General features: G+C 36.3%; 1 protein-coding gene across 1 annotated transcript in view; it reads left to right on the top strand.

Annotated features, from left to right (window-relative positions):
* The window catches only part of LOC127846873 (vacuolar protein sorting-associated protein 18 homolog), an 89,933-nt gene extending 68,994 nt beyond the window's left edge, over nt 1–20,939 (top strand). The window contains exons 21-29 of the mRNA XM_052378304.1: nt 1,947–2,087; nt 3,998–4,138; nt 6,141–6,222; nt 12,015–12,142; nt 13,842–13,963; nt 15,796–15,913; nt 18,796–18,939; nt 20,011–20,069; nt 20,518–20,939. Of these exons, the coding sequence (XP_052234264.1) occupies nt 1,947–2,087; nt 3,998–4,138; nt 6,141–6,222; nt 12,015–12,142; nt 13,842–13,963; nt 15,796–15,913; nt 18,796–18,939; nt 20,011–20,069; nt 20,518–20,572 (990 nt within the window). The 3' untranslated portion in view covers nt 20,573–20,939. The remainder of the gene's footprint in view (nt 1–1,946; nt 2,088–3,997; nt 4,139–6,140; nt 6,223–12,014; nt 12,143–13,841; nt 13,964–15,795; nt 15,914–18,795; nt 18,940–20,010; nt 20,070–20,517) is intronic.
* The last annotated feature ends 281 nt before the right edge of the window (nt 20,940–21,220 follow it).

The following is a 21,220-nucleotide window of genomic DNA, read 5'->3' as shown; positions in this document are numbered from 1 at the left end:
GGCATTAGCGTGCAAATGTTAAAGGGATCTTTTCACGGTTTGGTAAATTGACAAAATTGAAAAAAGTTGTTTCAGATTCGCAAATTTTCGTTTTAGTTATGATATTTGTGAGGAAACAGTAATACTGAACATTTACCATGGTCTAATAGAGCCATTATATGCATCTTTTGACGATTTTAAAACCTAAAAATTATAAAGCGTTGCAACGCGAAACGATTGAATAATTTGGAGAGTTCTGTTTTTGTCGTTAAATTTTGTAAAACTACGAAGATTGCTTATATAAGGTATAAAATACGTTCAGCATGTGTATTCGGCGGAATAGCTCAGTAGGCTAAAGCGTTTTTACTTCAGGACTCTGGCAGGACTCCAGGGGTCACTGGTTCGAAACCTGGTCCGGGCAATGTTCTTTTCCTTTTTTAAATTTTATTCTTGATTTTTTACTGGAGCTTTTACGATCCAATGTTTAAATTTATCGATATAAAGCATTTAACGAATAAGTTAAAAAAATGCCAAAATCTGTGAAAAGGCCCCTTTAAAGTTTGCGTACTACCCCAAATATTTCCCATGACATATTGCTTTCATATTTTGCATACTTGTTTACCATCATGACCCCAACCTATAAACAAGAGCAGACAACTGTATCAAGCATTTTACAGAATTATTGCCCCTTTTATACTTAGAATATGCATAATATTGTTAAATCTATGTTAAAGTTTACGTACTACCCCAAATATTTCCTGTGTCCCTTGATATATTGCTTTCATATTTTGCATACTTGTTAACCATCATGACCCCAACCTATAAAAAAGAGCAGACAACTGTATCAAGCATTTTGACAGAATTATTGCCCCTTTTATACTAAGAATATGCATATTATTGATAAATGTATGTTAAAGTTTGCATACTACCCCAAAAATATTTCCTGTGTCCCTTGACATATTGCTTTCATATTTTGCATACTTGTTTACCAACATGATCCCAACCTATAAACAAGAACAGACAACTGTATCAAGCATTTTGACATAATTATGGCCCCTTTTATACTTATATAATTGAACATTTTGCTTAAATTGCCATAACTTCTTTATTTATGATCAGATTTTATTAATACTTTGACAAAACCACACTTACTAGAATACCACAATGGATTCCACCCAAACAATACCCCACGCCCAAACCCAGAATCCCTGCCCCCCCCCCCCTCCCCCCCCCCCAATTTTTTTTTTCCCCCTTTTTTTATTTTTGAAAAATCCCTGAGATCAAATGAACGAAAATATTGAGACTATTTGAGTCGCGTTCTGAGAAAACTGGGCATAATGCATGTGCGTAAAGTGTCATCCCAGATTAGCCTGTACAGTCCGCACAGGCTAATCATGGATGACACTTTCCGCTTAAACTAGATTTAAGGTAAAAAGGGACTTCATTTGAACGAAAAATACCATTAAAGAGGAAAGTGTCAGCCCTGATGAGCCTGTGCGGACTGCACAGGCTAATCTGGGATGACACTTTACGCACATGCATTAAGCCCAGTTTTCTCAGAACATGACTCATTTTATCTAATTTGCCCAGTAATTCAACACTTTTAACCGTTTAAATAATTGACCATGGTTCAAATTTTGACACAAAATCTGTATGTGCATAAAATGAAAGCCAAAGTCCATAGACAATGATAAATTTACAAAGAATTATAAACAAAAGCACCGCATAACAGGTGCCAACGCTCGGCTGCGGGTGCATTTTTGAATAAATGAAAGCTTGTCAGAATGTTGTGCCTGTTGAAGTCCCTTTTTACCGAAAATCTAGTTTAAGCGGAAAGTGTCATCCCTGATTAGCCTGTGCGGACTGCACAGGCTAATCTGGGATGACACTTTACGCACATGCATTATGCCCAGTTTTCTCAGAACGCGACTCAAATAGTCTCAATATTTTCGTTCATTTGATCTCAGGGCAGTGAGGTGATTCGTTACCTCGAGTTTTGTATCCGGACGCAAAAGAACCGTGACCAGGCGATCCATAACTACTTGCTGTCCCTGTATGCCAAGCTGCAGCCAGACAAACTCATGGGATACCTTCTTGACCAGGATCAGGTTTGATTTCCTTGTTCTATGGTATTTTAGGTGTTCAATGGGTGTTTTGGGTATTGTTCTGCAGGGAAATTAATGGATAGCATTTAACCATCAAATTAATAACAACATTGTGTTGCCTGTTGTTTACTTTAAATATCACTCTGTTGAAAGAGAATTAATTTCACCATGCTCTTGTTTCCTGTAGCAAATTGAATAGATGTTTTGACTTTTAAAATAGCTGTTAGAATAAGCTTCGTTTTAGTTCAGTTAAATTTTAGGTTTTATAGAGAAAGCAGCATAGACATGGAAATATTTTATAGCAACAATAGGAATAATAGAAAAGATTTGTTTTAATGCTTTATATGAAAAGTAAAAAATATTGTGAAATCTTTAAATAACTATAGTGTAATAAAAGTATAATATAGTTGAAAAGTGCAATAGTGTGTGTTTATTATTTTTCCTGAGGCGGGTTTAAATAGAACCCTATAGAACAGGTATTTAGGATTTGTGTTTTCTCTTTTTTTATATCCCCCACTATAGTAGTTGTCCCCCACTATAGTAGTGGGGGACATATTGTTTTTGCCCTGTCTGTTGGTTGGTCTGTTGGTTGGTTGGTTGGTTGGTCTGTTGGTTGGTTTGCGCCAACTTTAACATTTGCAATCACTTTTGCAATATTGAAGATAGCAACTTGATATTTGGCATGCATATGTATCTCATGGAGCTGCACATTTTGAGTGGTGAAAGGTCAAGGTCATCCTCAAGGCCAAAGGTCAAATATATGGGTCAAAATCGCTCATTTAATGTACACTTTTGCAGTATTTCAATATTCAAGATAGCAACTTGATATTTGGCATGCATGTGTATCTCATGGAGCTGCACATTTTGAGTGGTGAAAGGTCAAGGTCATCCTTCAAGGTCAGAGGTCAAATATATGTGGACAAAATCGCTCATTTTATGAATACTTTTGCAAAATTGAAGATAGCAACTTGATATTTGGCATGCATGTGTATCTCATGGAGCTGCACATTTTGAGTGGTGAAAGGTCAAGGTCATCCTTCAAGGTCAAATATATGGGCCAAATTGCTCATGTAATGTCACTTCTGCAATATTGAAGCTAGCAATTTTATATTTGAAATGCATGTGTTTCTCATGGAGCTGCACATTTTGAGTGGTGAAGGGTCAAGGTCATCCTTCAAGGTCAAACGTCATATAGGGGGACATTGTGTTTCACAAACACATCTTGTTTTGGGATATTGTTTGAAGTTTGGTTTTACATGTAGGTAACTCTCTTAAGCCATTATGCCACTTTTTATGCCCCCGGATCGAAAGATCAGGGGTATATTGTTTTTGGCCTGTCTGTCATTGTATGTGTGTGTGTGTCCCAAAACTTTAACCAAAACTTTAACCTTCATCATAACTTTTGTAATTTTGAACAGAGCAACTTGATATTTGGCATGCATGTGTATCTCATGGAGCTGCATATTTTGAGTGGTGAAAAGTCAAGGTCAAGGTCATCCTTCAAGGTCAAAGGTCAAATATGTGTCCCAAAACTTTAACCAAAACTTTAACCTTCTTCATAACTTTTGCAATATTGAGCGTAGCAACTTAATATTTGGCATGCATGTGTATCTCATGGAGCTGCACATTTTGAGTGGTGAAAGGTCAAGGTCATCCTTCAAAATCAAAGGTCAAATATATGGCTTCAAAGCGGCGAAATAGGGGGCATTGTGTTTCTGACAAACACATCTCTTGTTATTAAATGTCATATTTTAATTAATTTATTTTTTTATAAAAAAAAAATTCTTGATTTTTTTTCTGAAATATTTAGTGTATTTTAGCATTGCTAAGTCAATTATAATATAGGTACTGAGTACTGTAAAGGCAAAAATGTCCATATTTCACTGGTATGCACTCTGTTGCTGTTTGCTCAGGAGGCACAGAGTGAAGATGAACTGTGTTACGACCTGAAGTACGCCCTGCGACTGTGCTCTGAGCACGGACACAAGAGGGAGTGTGTGCACATTTACTCCCGAATGAACTTGTACGAAGAGGCAGTTGACCTGGCCTTAACGGTGAGTGTCACTGGATGTTACAGTCGGGCATATTTTAAACCAGTGTAGGGCTTAATTGTACTGCACAAACAAATCTTTAAGTCACGTTAGTTGAGTGAAATCATGCGTGGTCATTTCATTTATAGAATAATCTTTTTACTCTGGTTATAAAGTAATATAATATAATTAATATCATATAAATAATATTACCGTATTTTTCGGGGTATAAGTCGCGACTTTTTTACAGGCAAAAGTAACATGCGTCGTATGCTCCGGAGCGTCTTATGTATGTACAAAATCATTTTTTCCAAAGTCAGAATGTCAAATTTTTAAGTCAGAATTGCATAAATCCGCGAGTTTGATAACCATTTCCGGTATTTTGTTTCGCTGTTTTTGTAACCTTATATTATTTTACACCGAGTCGGTTACACACTACTAGCGATACTATTGGGGTACTATACAGTACTGTAACATAAATTAAACAACGCAACAAAAAAGTAGTCGTCTGCTAAATTTATTGTACGACGTTACGATTTTTACAACAATTTGTAACAAAGTACAACAAACAAACACAATATCAATGAGAAGCAGAGTATACAATAAGTATACAATAATATACGGCACAATAACAGTTCACATCATTTATTGGTCGTCCACATCCGAGAATCCGTCAAACTCTTCATCCTCTGTGTCAGAGTTGAAGAGTTTGGCCAATGATGACGGAATTGTGTGAATTGCTCAAATTGCGCAATGCAATATACACACTCTAAAAAGGGCCCGAACTGTTGTTTGTCAATTAGGTGCCAATTTAGGGCTTCAATTAACTGGCGAATAATAATTTAGTTTTTGTGATCACAGTTTGAACAGACATTAAACTGTGTGAATTACTCATAATACTAAGACTTAATAAATAAGCAATATTTTATTGTAAAAATGAATAAGATTCATCAAACCAAACAATTTGATATTGGTTAGCCTGTTACACCACACGTCTGCACAAGATTATCACGATACAAATATTTAGCCCTTCACATAACAGACCTCATTTTAAAGCGAGATTATACGATTTTGTCAAATATTTATTAATTTATATAAAATGTGTAAAAAAACTTATTAAACATATATTGCAATTTAAATTAAAATAAAAGTTAAGAAGAGCATGTGAATCTAAATTTAGTTTAACGGATCATTTTACTTTTCTTTGTTCCGTTAGAAAAGCGCGCGAAAGTTAGCGTGGGTCTATACACTGTTGAAGAAACAGCAGTGTAGCAAAGAGAATGCTGTATCTTTGACGTTACGCTCATTTAGGTAGTTTATTATTGAAACAGGTAATGTTCTCTGTACTGATTTACAGGGAAATCTGGTCAAGACTGGATTTAATTTTGGCTATTGTGAAATATGATCAGCAGTGTTTAGACTGCGATAAATGGCAAAACAGTTACAAAATGTGCGAATGCAACGGCTTGCGGATATGGTCAATTATTACCGGTAATAGATTGTTTTGAATGACGTTTTTGTTTAAACTAATGCTTTCAAATAAATTTAACGGAGAAAATATATAAAGACAATGAACATGTGAGAGGACAAATGAAAGCATCGTTTTAAGATGAATCTTCTATCTGAAATAAAACACGAAAGAGGATTAAACATTTAATGGATTAACATGAATGAATGCATATTTGGGAATATTTCATGATGATTTATGTGCGTTGTGTACGCCGGAGCGTCTTATGTATGGAAAAAAATAAAAAAATGTTAAAAAATAGGAGGTGCGTCTTACATTCCGGTGCGACATATACCCCGAAAAATACTGTAGTAATATAAGGAGACACAACCGAGATGTGGGGTCCATTAATTCAGGTGCTTTTCACCTAACTATATTTAATAAGTATAATTAGTTGGTCAAATTCATGTTAAGTTTCAGCAAGGTTTCTGAAAGTTAAGGAATACAAATTAAAATACGCAAAACTCTATGTGGCACAAGATTGGTCTGTCACTTGGTCTGTGTTTCGTTTTTGCACAGGTTGATGTAGAACTTGCCAAGACAGAGGCCAACAAACCAGAGGAGGATGTGGAACTTAAGAAGAAACTTTGGCTCAGAATCGGTGAGTGGAAATGTACAGCTCATAATCTATGTCTGTTACTTGCTAGTGCGGCTTGCTTTTACCCATGAGCTTTCCTTTTGAAGGTGTTCCTCTGAAATATTTTTAGCTCACCTGTGCACAATGTGCTCATGGTGAGCTTTTGTGATCGCCTGTTGTGCGTTGTGTGTCATGCGGTTTAAACATTTGCCATGTTAACACTCTAGAGACCACTTTTATTGTCCAATCTTCATGAAATTTAGTCAGAAGATTGGTCTCAATGATTTCTTGTTTGAGTTTGAAAATGGTTACGTTTGCTTGAAAAACATGGCTGCCAAGGGGCGGGGCATTTTTCCTTATATGGCTATATATGGAAAAACATAACCGCCAAGGGGGCGTGGCATTTTTCCTTATTCAGCTATAGTAAAACCTTGTAAACAGTCTAGAGGCCACATTTAATGTCCCATCATCATGAAACTAGTCAGAAGATTTGTCCCAATGATATCTTGGACTGGTTCGAAAATGGTTCCAGTTGGTTGAAAAACATGGCTACCAGAGGGCTGGGCATTTTTCCTTATATGGCTTCATGAATCTTCATGAAACTTGGTCAGAATATTTGTTTAAATGATATCTTGGATATGTAAGAAAATGGTCCTGGTCTGCAGACAAACGTGGCAGCCAGGGTGTTCACTAGTCATGAAAGTTGGTTAGAACATTTGTTCTAATGACATCTAATTCTGCACAGAACAGGTATTTTTTTAAATCTCAGGTGAGCGACTTTGGGCCTTTTAGGCCCTCTTGTGCATTCTTACATTCAACACACAGACACACTCCTAGATCTTTTACCATTTCACATGCTACTTGGGACTGTTATGTTTACTGAGATTAATCTCCTTTAGTGTATGGGCCAAACTACTAAGATAGCATTATTATTAATATATATATTATTTCTTAGCCAAACTGATGCCACAAACAGAGTTCTTTTAAAATAAGCTTTGAACTAAACAGAGTTTACTTAACTGTGTTAAATTGGTGAATTCATTACAGAATATTTAAGAAGGGCATAATGTTAGGTCTTTTCCTAGTAACAAGGTTGCTCAACCTGTTTGCATGATTTGAATGTTTATTTTTGCTTTCTATGGTAAGTTCATCACATGCTTGATTCCTGTTGTCAGTATTTAACTTTGTAATGTTCGCTTCCTGTTATCAGCATGTTACAATGCAAATGTTTTCTTATTTTCTTCCTTTAGTGTTTGCTTCCTGTTGTCAGCATGTCAATGTGTAATGTTTGCTTCCAGATATGGCCATGTGAGGTGTTGATGTTGTTGTTGTTTTTTTAGACATGTTTCATTATAGTTTTTGCTTCCTGTGGTCAGCATCTCACAAGTAATGTTTGCTTCTTATTGTCAGGGAATTGCCATGTAATGTTTGCTTCCTTTAGTCAGGGCATTGCCATGTAATGTTTATTTCCTATTGTCAGGGAATCACCATGTAATGTTTACTTCCTATTATCAGGGCATCGCCATGTAATGTTTACTTCCTATTGTCAGGGCATCACCATGTAATGTTTGCCTCCTATTGTCAAGGCATCGCCATGTAATGTTTGCTTCCTATTGTCAGGGAATCGCCATGTAATGTTTGCTGCCTTTAGTCAGGGCATCGCCATGTAATGTCTGCTTCCTATTGTCAGGGAATCGCAATGTAATGTCTGCTTCCTATTGTCAGGGCATGGCCATGTAATGTTTGCTTCCTATTGTCAGGGCATCACCATGTAATGTTTGCCTCCTATTGTCAAGGCATGGCCATGTAATGTTTGCTTCCTTTAGTCAGGGCATCGCCATGTAATGTCTGCTTCCTATTGTCAGGGAATCGCTATGTAATGTCTGCTTCCTATTGTCAGGGCATGGCCATGTAATGTTTGCTTCCTATTGTCAGGGCATCACCATGTAATGTTTACCTCCTATTGTCAAGGCATCGCCATGTAATGTTTGCTTCCTTTAGTCAGGGCATCGCCATGTAATGTTTGCTTCCTATTGTTAAGGCATGGCCATGTAATGTTTACTTCCTATTGTCAGGGCATCACCATGTTATGTTTGCTTCCTATTGTCAGGGAATCGCCATGTAATGTTTACTTCCTGTTGTCAGGGAATCGCCATGTAATGTCTGCTTTTTATTGTCAGGGCATCGCTTTGTAATGTTTGCTTCCTATTGTAAGGGAATCGCCATGTAATGTTTGCTTCCTATTGTCAGAGCATTGCCATGTAATGTTTGCTTCCTATTGTCAGGGCATTGCCATGTAATGTTTGCTTCCTATTGTCAGGGCATCACCATGTAATGTTTGCCTCCTATTGTCAAGGCATCGCCATGTAATGTTTGCTTCCTTTAGTCGGGGCATTGCCATGTAATGTTTGCTTCCTATTGTTAAGGCATGGCCATGTAATGTTTACTTCCTATTGTCAGGGCATCACCATGTAATGTTTGCTTCCTATTGTCAGGGAATCGCTATGTAATGTTTACTTCCTTTTGTCAGGGAATCACCATGTAATGTCTGCTTTTTATTGTCAGGGCATCGCTTTGTAATGTTTGCTTCCTATTGTCAGGGAATCGCCATGTAATGTTTGCTTCCAATTGTCAGGGCATTGCCATGTAATGTTTGCTTCCTATTGTCAGGGCATCGCCATGTAATGTTTGCTTCCTAATGTCAGGGCATCGCCATGTATGTTTGCTTCCTAACGTCAGGGCATCGCCATGTAATGTTTGCTTCCTATTGTCAGGGCATCGCTATGTTATGTTTGCTTCCTACTGTCAGGGCATCACCATGTAATGTTTGTTTTCTTTAGTCAGGGCATCACCATGTAATGTTTGCTTCCTATTGTTAGGGCATCGCTATGTAATGTTTGCTTCCTATTGTCAGGGCATCGCCATGTAATGTTTGCTTACTTTAGTCAGGGCATCGCCATGTAATGTTTGCTTCCTATTGTCAGGGCAACACCATGTAATGTTTGCTTCCTTTAGTCAGGGAATCGCCATGTAATGTTTGCTTCCTATTGTCAGGGCATCCCCATGTAATTTTTGCTTCCTATTGTCAGGGAATCGCCATGTAATGTTTGCTTCCTATTGTCAGGGAATTGCCATGTAATGTTTGCTTCATATTTTCAGTGCATCGCCATGTTCTTTTTGCTTTCTATTGTCAGGGCATCGCCATGTAATGTTTGTTTCCTATTGTCAGGGCATCGCCATGTAATGTTTGATTCCATTTGTCAGCATGTGAGGTGTTAATGTTATGTTTGCTACCTGTCATAAGCACATTATGCTGTAATGTTTGCTTCCTGTTGTCAGTGTGTCATGTTGTATTGTTTACTTTCTGCTGTCAGCACATCACTATATCTTGTTGTTATGTTTGCTTCCTGTTGTCAGTGTGTCTCATGTAATGTTTGCTTTTTGCTAACAGCTCATCACAATATCTTTTTGTAATGTTTGCTTCCAGTTGTCAGTGTGTCATGTTGTAATGTTTGCTTTCTGTTGTCAGCACATCACAATATCTTGTATTTTTTTCTTCCTGTTGTCAGTGTGTCATGTTGTAATGTTTGTTTCCTGCTCTCAGTGTGTCGTTTTGTAATGTTTGCTTCCTGCTGTCAGTTTGTCATGTTGTAATGTTTGCTTCCTGCTGTCAGCATATCACAATATCTTGTTGTTATGTTTGCTTCCTTCTGTCAGTGTATCATGTTGTAATGTTTGCTTCCTGCTGTCAGCATATCACAATATCTTGTTGTTATGTTTGCTTCTTGCTGTCAGTGTGTCACATTGTAAAATTTGCTTCCTTCTGTCAGTGTGTCACATTGTTATGTTTTCTTCCTTTTGTCAGTGTATCACATTGTAATGTTTGCTTCCTTCTGTCAGTGTTTCATGTTGTAATGTTTGCTTCCTGCTTCCAGTGTGTCGTGTTGTAATGTTTGCTTCCTGCTGTCAACACATCACATTATCTTGTTGTAATGTTGGCCTCCTGTTGTCAGTGTGTCATGTTGTAATGTTTGATTCCTGCCGTCATCACATCACAATATCTTATTGTAATGTTTGCTTGCTTCCTGCTGTCAGTTTGTAACATTGTAATGCTTGATTCCTGCTGTCAGCTAATCACAATATCTTGTTGTATATGTTTGCTTCCTGCTCTCAGTGTGTCACGTTGGAATGTTTGCTTCCTGCTGTCAGCACATCACAATATCTTGTTATAATGTTTGTGTGTGTTATCAACATGTTACTATGTAATCTTTGATCCTCTTGTTTGTATGTTTAAATGTCATGTTTTTTTGTGTTATCATTATGTTAAGATGTAATGTTTGCTTACTACTGTCAGCATCTCATGTTGTAATGTTTTCTTCTTGTTGGCAGCACATCATGTTGTAATGTTTTTAACCAGGTTTTCCGAAGGAAAAAACTGGTTATTAGATTGGCGAATGCGGGCGGGCTGGCTGGCTGGCTGGCGGGCTGACTGGCGGGCGGGCGGAACAAGCTTGTCCGGGCCATAACTATGTCGTTCATTGTCAGATTTTAAAATCATTTTGCACATTTGTTCACCATCATTGGACAGTGTGTCGCGCGAAATAATTACGTCGATATCTCCAAGGTCAAGGTCACACTTTGAGTTCAAAGGTCAAAATTGGCCATAAATGAGCTTGTCCTGGCCATATTTATGTCATTCATTGTGAGATTTTAAAATCATTTGGCACATTTGTTCACCATCATGGGACGGTGTGTCGCACGAAAGAATCACGTCAATATCTCCAATGTCAAGGTCGCCACGACTAAAAATAGATTTTTTTTAAAACAAACTTACAAAGGGGGTTAATTTTGTTTGTTCATTTCAAAAGTTCAGTTTGAGTTTTCTCCCTTTATCAGATTTTTTTTTCACAATGAAAACCTGGTTTTGTGACAATTTTGTCCTTTGTCTTCTTGTTGTCAGCACATCATGTTGTAATGTTTTCTTCCTGTTGTCAGCACATCATGTTGGAATGTTTTCTTCTTGTTGTCAGCACATCATGTTGTAATGTTTTCCTCCTGTTGTCAGCACATCATGTTGTAATGTTTTCTTCCTGTTGTCAGCACATCATGTTTTAATGCTTGCTTCCTGTTGTCAGCACATCTTGTTATAATGCTTTCTTCCTGTTTTCAGTGCATCTTGTTGTAACACTTTCTTCCTGTTGTCAGTGTGTCATGTTGTAATGCTTTCTTCCTGTTGTCAGTGCGTCATGTTGTAATGTTTTCATCCTGTTGTCAGTGCGTCATGTTGATACATTTTCTTCCTGTTGTCAGTATGCCATATTGTATTATTAGCTCTACGTTGTCAGCATGTTAAAATGGTAAGTTTGCTTCCTCTTGCTAGCGCGTCATGTTGTAATGTTTACTGCCAATTGTCAGCATCTTAGAATGTAATGTTTGCTTACTGTTGAATGTGCCACATGTTTTCAGGGCGTCATGTTGTAATATTTGCTCCACATTGTCAGTATGTCATGTTGTAATGTTTTCTTCCTGTTGTCAGCATGTTAAAATTGTAAGTTTGCTTCCTCTTGTTAGCGCGTCATGTTGTAACGTTTTCTTCCTGTTGTCAGCATGTTAAAATTGTAAGTTTGCTTCCTCTTGTTAGTGCGTCATGTTGTAATGGTTACTCCCCATTGTCAGCATATTAGATTATTATGTTTGCTTACTGTTGAATGCGCCTTATGATGTAATGTTTACTCCATATTGTCAGCGAGTAATGTTGTAATGTTTACTGCATGTTTTCAGGATGTTGCATTTTTATGTTTTTTTCCTGTGTGCAGCACGTCATGTTGTTGAAGAGGAGAAGGATGTGAAGCGAGCTATGGAGTTCCTGCATGAGTGTGACCTCCTCAAGATAGAGGATATCCTGCCTTTCTTCCCAGACTTTGTTACCATAGACCACTTCAAGGTACTGTTAAGACATTTTTGCTTATAAGACCTTTTTATTTTAAGGCAATTTGCATAGGCTTCAGTGCATTGAAGTTTATAGACCAACAACTATTGAGTGAAAGTGTTTCTCCAGAATCTAAAAACCTGATTTTCATGTGGAAAAAAATTAAGCAAGCCAAACCACAACAAAACATTACTTCTAGTATCGAGGCTTATGAATGGCACGAATTCTTTCATAGTTTATTATACAGCAATCAAGCGCCGAGCATTATAATAAACCGTAACACAGATAACATTAATGATGATGTGATTTCATTAAATAAGCTGTTTACACTTGCAGCGAAGTCGAAGTCATATTGCAAATTCTTAGGTTAATAAATAATAAAAGCAGTGGCATGGATGGAATACCAGCTGAGTTTTATAAAAATTGTTTAAATAGGAATACATCTTTTTTAGTATTTCTTTTTCATCAAAATCCTATTCTGGTTATTTTCCTAAAACTTCAGAGTAAAGGGTCAGAGTAAAATATGTCCAATACACAAATCTTGATCTATACATGTTCTTGGAAATAACAGTGGAATCTCTTTTACTAATATGATGTAAACAATATTGTCCGGTATATTAAATTAACGATTATATCAATGGGCATAATAAAACAATAAATTTAATGAATCTCTTGCAGGGTTTCGGGCCGGCTATTGAACTATTATGTGTTTTACCTTCAAGCTATGGCTCAAAATTATTTGTAAACAAGATATGTGTTTGTCAGAAACACTATGTCCTCTTTTGCGCTGATTTGAAGCTATATATTTGACCTTTGACCTTGAAGGATGACCTTGACCTTTCACCACTGAAAATGTGCAGCTCCATGAGATACACATGCATGCCAAATATCAAGTTGCTATCTTCAATATTGCAAAAGTTATTTGTTTTCACAAAGATATTGATTAATTGGTTTATTACTTTGATTGTTGACACGTTATTTATTACCGTCGATGGTGCGGCATGTTGTTCTAACTAGTCGCCAGCGCAAGTTGGCAGTATTCATGCGAAAAAAGTAAAATCGTACAAATAATTCCATGAAAAAAAACCATAATCAAATATTTTTTTCCAGGTTAACCTTTTCCTGAAAATGTAACCAGGTAACTGGTCGTTTCGGTAGATTAACCGGTTAACCTCTTGCATCCCTAGTATTAAGGGCCAAAAGCCTTTATTAACTTCATAAACTAAGTTGAGTGGTGGATAAAAAAGCATACATACAGTATATAATATTTCGCACGGAATTCGAACGACTTAGAGCATTGGGAACAAATGTTTCCATCAAAGTTTATAATGACATTGACATAAAAAGTGTTTTAACCGCGGTTGTCCAATTGAAATAATATTAAAATAATACTTTTTCTTGGATATATAATGCTGAATATTATATTATTTAAACCGGATCATTGTCAATACAGATCACTTCTAATCCTTTGAAAGTATGGTTCTCATATTTAGTAAACATTCTCAACATTAATTTGTTAATTCCTGTTTTGATAATCATACTGCCGTGCTCAATGTAATCAACTTGATAAAAATGTGCCTAATGCCACTAGCAATTCAGAAATCATATTAGCCTGGAGCTAAAGTTTAGTTGGCAATGAGAGCAGGCAGGTGCTATTTTTACTTTTGCTGATAACAGTATCAAGTACACAACATAATGAGCTGTTATTTACCAGGATGCAATAGTGACATCACTGCAGAAGTACAACCAGCACATTGACACCCTCAAGGTGGAGATGGAGGAGGCAACGGACAGTGCCGAGGAGATACGCAAGGAGATACAGGCTTTCAGGAACAAGTACACAACACATTGACATGTCTGTCCCTTATTGCAGGAACAAGTACACAACACATTGACATGTCTGTCCCTTACTGCAGTATGCTAACCCTATCCCATTCTGAAGTAAAGTGAAAATCACTTTATGCAACCAGCATAAAACCAGAACAACCGGCGAGTAACTCACAGGCTGTTCAGGTTTAATGCTGTTTGCTGCTCATCAGTAAAATGAGGGTTGGTAATGAAGCCTTTAAATAAAACTTCATCTAGTAAGAAAGATCTTTGAATTAATTCAATTTTCTAAAGGTCTACAGACGCATTAAAGTGCGTTTCTGAGTGGTAAAGGGTTAATATTTTAAATATGTTAATAAGTTTACCCTTTTTTCCCATAAGAAGCAAAGTGAAAACGACTTTTGCAACCAGCATAAAACCAGAAGAGCCTGTGAGTAACTCACAGTCTGTTCAGGTTTTATGCTGTTAGCTGCTCATCAGTAACTAAGGGGTGGAAATGAAGCCTTTAAAACTTGAATTAAGTAAGAAAGGACATTTAATTAAATTAAACTTTGAATGCGTCACAAAATGTATCTATGTGGGAAAGGGTTAAATAAGTAAAATATATAGAAGATATTTGTTCATGTCAGTGTAAGATCATTTGTTATTTCACGAGTGATCATGAACATGACATGAACACATTTTCTGTTTCTTTTATGCCCCTTTTTCAAGAAAATAATTAACAGCTGTTTCCCTTTCGCTGAAAAGTTACCATTTCTCCCCTGGCGTGCCTCAATATATTTTAAAACACAAAATGACGTCATTAGTGTGACGAAATGACGTCATTATATCAGCGAAATTCTCCAGTTAAACTCTTTTACAATGTAAATAAACGGTGAAAAAGCATTAAATAAAAAGAAAATTTGTTGATTTTAATTCACTCGTGATCATCGAAATATGTATACAATTATTTATGATAATCCAAAAAATAGAAAAAAGTAGTTCTGAAAATTTGTTATTTCCACCGTTGAAAATAACAATTTGTTTATTTTCACTGCTGTTATTTCACGGCAGAAATGTCAGATTTTATCATTAGGTATAAAAGAAAAGCTGCACATCATGTCCATCTTTTTTTCCAAGTTTCCTAACAAAGTTATGTACATGTGCATTTCTTTGGGTTTCTCTATAATACAGATAAATATCATGATGTGGTAAGTCAACCATATTTTTATGCTGTATAAAAATGATAGTGACAATATGCCTTAACAAAAGTTTACTTCTGCAGTGGCCCTTCTATTGTGTTTGAAGATCATTTTCAGGCACCAGTGAGTTTAACAACTCCATGAAAGCGTATCTTCGCTTAAATATAACAGGAGTATTGTTTTTAGGAGGTTTTAATTTAAAATTTAATATACCATACTTAGATTTAGTGTGGTGGTTCTCATAAAAATGTTCAAATTTTTTATTTCTTTTAAGGATTTTTTTGTTCTTAAGCATTTTACCACAACAATTATGATTTTGATATACATGCTGTTAAAAATTTGATAAGCTGCATGATTTGTCAAATGCCATTCTATGAAGGTTATGTTGTGGTTACCTGGTATACATGTATTTTGCAAAAGATATCTCTTGTTACAAAAATAAAACAGCTAACCATATATATTATTTCAGGATATCAAGTTTTGAACTGAATATCATTTTAAAAGTGATATTTTGCTGTTGTTAAGCTCAAAATTCAGCTAGCGGGACTTAAAATGGCGTTGAAATGCCATGATTTTGATATCATGTAAAGATAAAGTTCTTTAAATTCTTCAAAACAAAGCCATTACGATTAAAAAAAATCTATCTTGGACCTGCTGCAGGTACGCCCATGTGAAGGCCCTGGACAAGTGCTCCAAGTGTGGCTTCCCTCTGATGACCAGGGCTTTCTACCTGTTCCCATGCCAACACAAGTTCCACTCAGACTGCCTCATAGAGGAGGTAAGCATTATTTATTCCTGCTGTCCATCAACATTGTAATGACAAAATTGCAAAATTTACTAAACGTAATTAGCAGGTCTGCAAAAATGTTAATTTGAAAGTCTTTAATGAAAATTGTTCACATTGTCCCAGTCCATTGCTTTATTAGGTCAGGGGGCCAAATAGTGATTTTTAGCTCGACTATTATATATGAAATATATATAGTGGAGCTATCCTACTCAGCCCCGGCGTCTGCGTTAGCGGCTGCGTTAGCGTGCAAATGTTAAAGTTTTCATACTATCCCAAATAATTTCTTTGTCCCTTGACATATTGCTTTCATATTTTGCATACATTTTTAATAACATGACCCCAATCTATAAACAAGAGCAGACAACTCTATCAAGCATTTTGTCATAATTATGGCCCCTTTTCCACTTAGAATATGCAGCAAATGTTAAAGTTTTTGTACTACCCCATTTATTTTCATTGTCCCTTGACATATTGCTTTCATATTTTGCATACTTGTTAACCAACATCACCCCAACCTATAAACAAGAGCAGACAACTCTATCAAGCATTTTGTCATAATTATTGCCCCTTTTATACTAAGAATAGGCATATTATTGATAAATCTGTGTTAAAGTTTGTGTACTCTCCCAAATATTTCCTATATCCTTTGACATATTGCTTATATATGTTGCATACTTGTTTACCAACATGAACCCAACTTATAAACAAGAGCATAGCACTGTATCAAGCATTTTGACATACTTATGGCCCCTTTTACACTTAGATAATTGAAAAGTTTGCTTAAATTGCCATAACTTCTTTATTTATGATCACATTTTATTATTACTTTGACAACATAACACTTACCTGAATACCACAATGGATTCCACTCAAACAATACCCAATGCCCCATACCCAGAATCCCTTCCCCCCCCCCCCCCCATTTTTTATGCCCCCATTTCGAAGAAAAGGGGGTATATAGTTTTCGCACTGTCTGTCGGTCGGTCGGTCGGTCAGTCGGTCGGTCGGTCACACTTCGTGTCCGCTCTCTAATTCAAATAGTTTTCATCCGATCTTAACCACACTTGGTCAGAAGTTGTTTCCAGCCAATATCTAGGTCAAGTTCGAATATGGGTCATGCCTGGTCAAAAACTAGGTCACGGGGTCACTTAGTGCATTTCAAGGATTTAGCATGGTGTCAGCTCTCTAATTGAAGTAGTTTTCATCTGATGTTTACTAAACTTGGTCAGAAGTTGTATCAAGACAATATCTAGGTCAAGTTCGAATATGGGTCATGCCGGGTCAAAAACTAGGTCACTGGGTCACTAAGTGCATTTCAAGGATTTAGCATGGTGTCCGCTCTCTAATTGAAGTAGTTTTCATCTGATCTTTACTAAACTTGGTTAGAAGTTGTATTAAGACAATATCTAGGTCAAGTTCAAATATGGGTCATTCCGGGTCAAAAACTAGGTCACGGGGTCACTTAGTGCATTTCAAGGATTAAGCATGTTGTCCGCGCTCTAGTTTATGTGGCTTACTGATTTATTTTGATATTCTAAGACATTTTTATGCCCCAGAAGGAGGGCATATAGTGATCGGACTGTCCGTTCGTCTGTCTGTCCGTCTGTCTGTCACACTTTGCGTTTAGGTTTCGAAAAATGCTCATAACTTCTATGTCGCTTCAGATAGCAATTTCATATTTGGCATGCATGTGTATATGGACAAGGCCTTTCCATACGCACACAAATTTTGACCCCTGTGACCTTGACCTTGAACTTAGGGTCCGCGTTTGGGTTCAAAATCTGCGTTTAGGATTTGAAAAAAGCTTATAACTTCTACCAAGCGTTTACACAGTTATATTTTTATGTAGTGACAAAGTTACAGTTGGGGGCATCCGTGTCCTGTGGACACATTTCTTGTTTTTTTGAACATAATCTAATAAATTACCACACCCCACATAATACCCCTGTCATCCCCCCCTACCCCCCCCCCCCCAATTTTTTTTTAAACATCATCTAATAAATTACCACACCCCACATTATACCCCATATCTACCCCCCCCCCTTTTTTTTATTTTTGAAAGATCGTCTAATACATTATTGAATATGAACAATTTCCCCATGATGGCTTACGTTATACTGTCAAGCAATCGAATAGTCGAGTGCGCTGTCCGCTGACAGCTCTTGTTAACATGAACACTTAAACAAATCTTTTCTGAATCGTTAAATATACGGTATGAAGCATTCAATGTTTTTTGGTCCTCTACTAAGTATTTGTCAAAATATGCGCCTGTGAAGACCTTTTAAAATCATTTGTCATAAATCGAAAAGCTCAATGCTTTCATATTTAAATGGTATGTAGAGGTCATATTCAAAGATTGTTTAATAATTTCTTTGGGTGAAAACTGTCCATGCTCTGTATGTCACCAGTTTTACATTGATACATACATGTAGGATAAACAGTAAAAATTTAATATTCTGAAATCACAAAACCCAAGGCTTTCAAATTTGGTATGAAGCAATGTTTACTCAAATCATGCCCATTGGTGGAAACTTACCTTGCCCCAGGGGTCACATTTATAAAACAAAAGTATAGAAAAATGAAAGGAAAAGATGTGATTTATACAGACTAAATATATTATAGCAAAATGAAAATAAAAACTATTGACACAGATGTTCAGCAAATACTTCTGTTTACTGCAAACAATATTAGTTTGCAATTAACTTTAACAGTATCAGTTTTAAATCTAATATTGATTTGACAACTAACTGCATAAATATATATAGTGACTGTGGAAGTCAATTTTGTTTTTAAGGATATAAAAAAAGCATAGCTAATATGGGAACACTTCAATGGCTGTTAAGGACTCAACACGTGTTTGCCCCATGTTCCAGATCCTGCCCAACCTGACGGGGAAGATGGGTGCACGTGTGAAGGAGCTCCAGAAAAAGCTGGCAGAGAGGGAGGAGTCACGCCAGCCTGCAGCAGTCCTGGGCAAGCAGGATATGGCCGCACTCTCTACCAAGATGTCTGCCAAGGTACAGGGTCCGGTAGTGGGAACTAATGTATGGCACATTTGAAGTTATGACTGAATTTATAAGAACAAGATGGTTGCAATAAAGTCAATTAGTCATAAAAAGCTATAGAAACCCATGCCAGGATGATATAGGATTGTCACTTGTATGCATGAAATATTTCCGCATGGAAGTTTCTTCGAGGGCATAGAAAGTTCATCTTTAAGAAATTGTTTCCCCATAATGTAAGATTGCTATTAAGAAGCGTATCTAAATAACTATTAGGTGGAGTTGAACAAACTTTCAGCATGAATATTCACAAGGGCAATACCTTTGAAATTATGAAATCAGCAATTATGGTTCTTATGAAGTGACTGGTGTTTTAAAAATGGACCTTATTACCGATTGTTTTTTATTTTAACCCTTTCAGTGCTGGAACCGAATTTTGAAGGCCTTTGCAAACAGTTTGGATCCAGATGAGACGCCACAGAACGTGGCGTCTCATCAGGATCCAAACTGTTTGCTATTCTGATAGTATTTTTTGAAAAAAATCGAAGAAAATGCTAATTTTAGAAATTCAGCAGACGACATTTTAGCAGACGACAAATTTCCCAGCATGCAAATGGTTAAGATTTATCATCAATTTACAATTAGCATGTTCACTACCGGTAACTCAAATTAATATTAAGAAAATATTACTGAAATAAACAATGTATAGATTTTTGGTGTACCACAATATGCTTCTTTTAAGAAAAGAATCACTATCAAATGTATTTAAATCATGTTAAATGTGATGGGTTAATAATGGTCTTCAGATCTGGCTTATTGAGAGGATTCTCAGTTGCATTCAGACCTCAGTTTGGATTTAAACCAAATCATTTTTTTAAACTTGTCCTGCAAGTCTTTTGGTGTTTACCCTTTAAGTGTGAATTAGAATCATTGATTTATGTTAAGGTGTTCATGTTACAAATAAAGCAATTTACTTTTCCCGTACTAATTGCTGTTTCATGACTCCAACTTATATAACACCATCTTGTAATACCAAATAAAAGAACTGAGTCAATAATTGGGATAAAAAAACACACTCTTTTTCAGGCTGAACTTGATGATTTAGTAGCATCAGAGTGCATCTATTGTGGAATATACATGATCAGGTGAGATGGGTGTGCTTATTTACTTACTTAAATTCACAATAAGTGTTTAAACTGGCAAAGTAGCCAGGTTTAATTGGAACCTGTAAAATACAACTTTTTGAAGCCTAGTGCTTAACCCTGTCCTAATCAGAAGCTAAGTGAAAATGGCTATATTCAAACAGCATTTAAACAGAACAGCAAGCGAGTACCTCATCAGTGTCTTAGCAATGGAAATGAAGCCTTAACAACTTGAATCTAGTAAGAAAAGTCTTTAATTTAAATTGGTTTTTAAAGAGACTAGAAATGCATCAAAATGCATATGTGAGTGGAAAAGGTTTGAAAGATATACTTCTATGAGTAATATTGTACTCTTAATACTGCAATAAAGAACTTCTTATATTAAGTTTTTTAATGAAAAACCAAATAGCAATATATATATATTTTTACAATAGTATTTTTTTGTTTTCAGGAGCATTGACAAGCCTTTCATTGAAGACAATGAGGATGATAAGGGTTGGGTGTAACCTATTAGGGTTAAGTGTAATCTGTGAGGGTTGGGTATTGCCTCACACAGGACTTTTAGGAAACGGTATGTTGCCACGGTGGACTGTTGATAAAACTTTATATTGTAAATGCCAAAGCACATAACCCAGCATTAGCATGCTTTGTTGAACCAGGCATGTTGTTGAGGGCATAAGCTGTTACTTGTTATGATAAGTTCAAATGAAAGTGAGTGAGTTTTAAATGGGTACTTTATTTATAAGATGTTTAAATGAATGTGCTATATTTAATGTGTCATTCCATGTGCAATATTTGAGTCCAATGACATGTTTATGATAGATGAATTGTTTTGTTTGTCTTAGTTTTTTTTATTAAAATGCTTCTTATGTATTTTTTGTTGTATCTTTTTATCATGGCTGTCTGTCAACAAGTATCTTCCAGGGACAGAGTTTCTAGCAAAACACTTTGCAACCTTACTGTATTAAGCTCAGAATACATGTGTTTTTCATTTCTTCTTCACAAAGCATGCATGAGACTGTAAATGTGTGTAGGATTCATTTAAATTGAACAGAAGAGTCGCCCACACTGTTAATGGAATAGTAAAACAACAGTTTGAAAAAACTTTTAACAAACACTGTTAACTGCACATTATCATAACAATGTTACAAGAC

The sequence above is a fragment of the Dreissena polymorpha genome, chromosome 1 (genome assembly GCF_020536995.1).
Source record: "Dreissena polymorpha isolate Duluth1 chromosome 1, UMN_Dpol_1.0, whole genome shotgun sequence".
In the NCBI taxonomy this organism is placed as follows: Eukaryota; Metazoa; Mollusca; class Bivalvia; order Myida; family Dreissenidae; genus Dreissena; species Dreissena polymorpha.
This window is presented reverse-complemented; position numbering and strand designations above follow the sequence as displayed.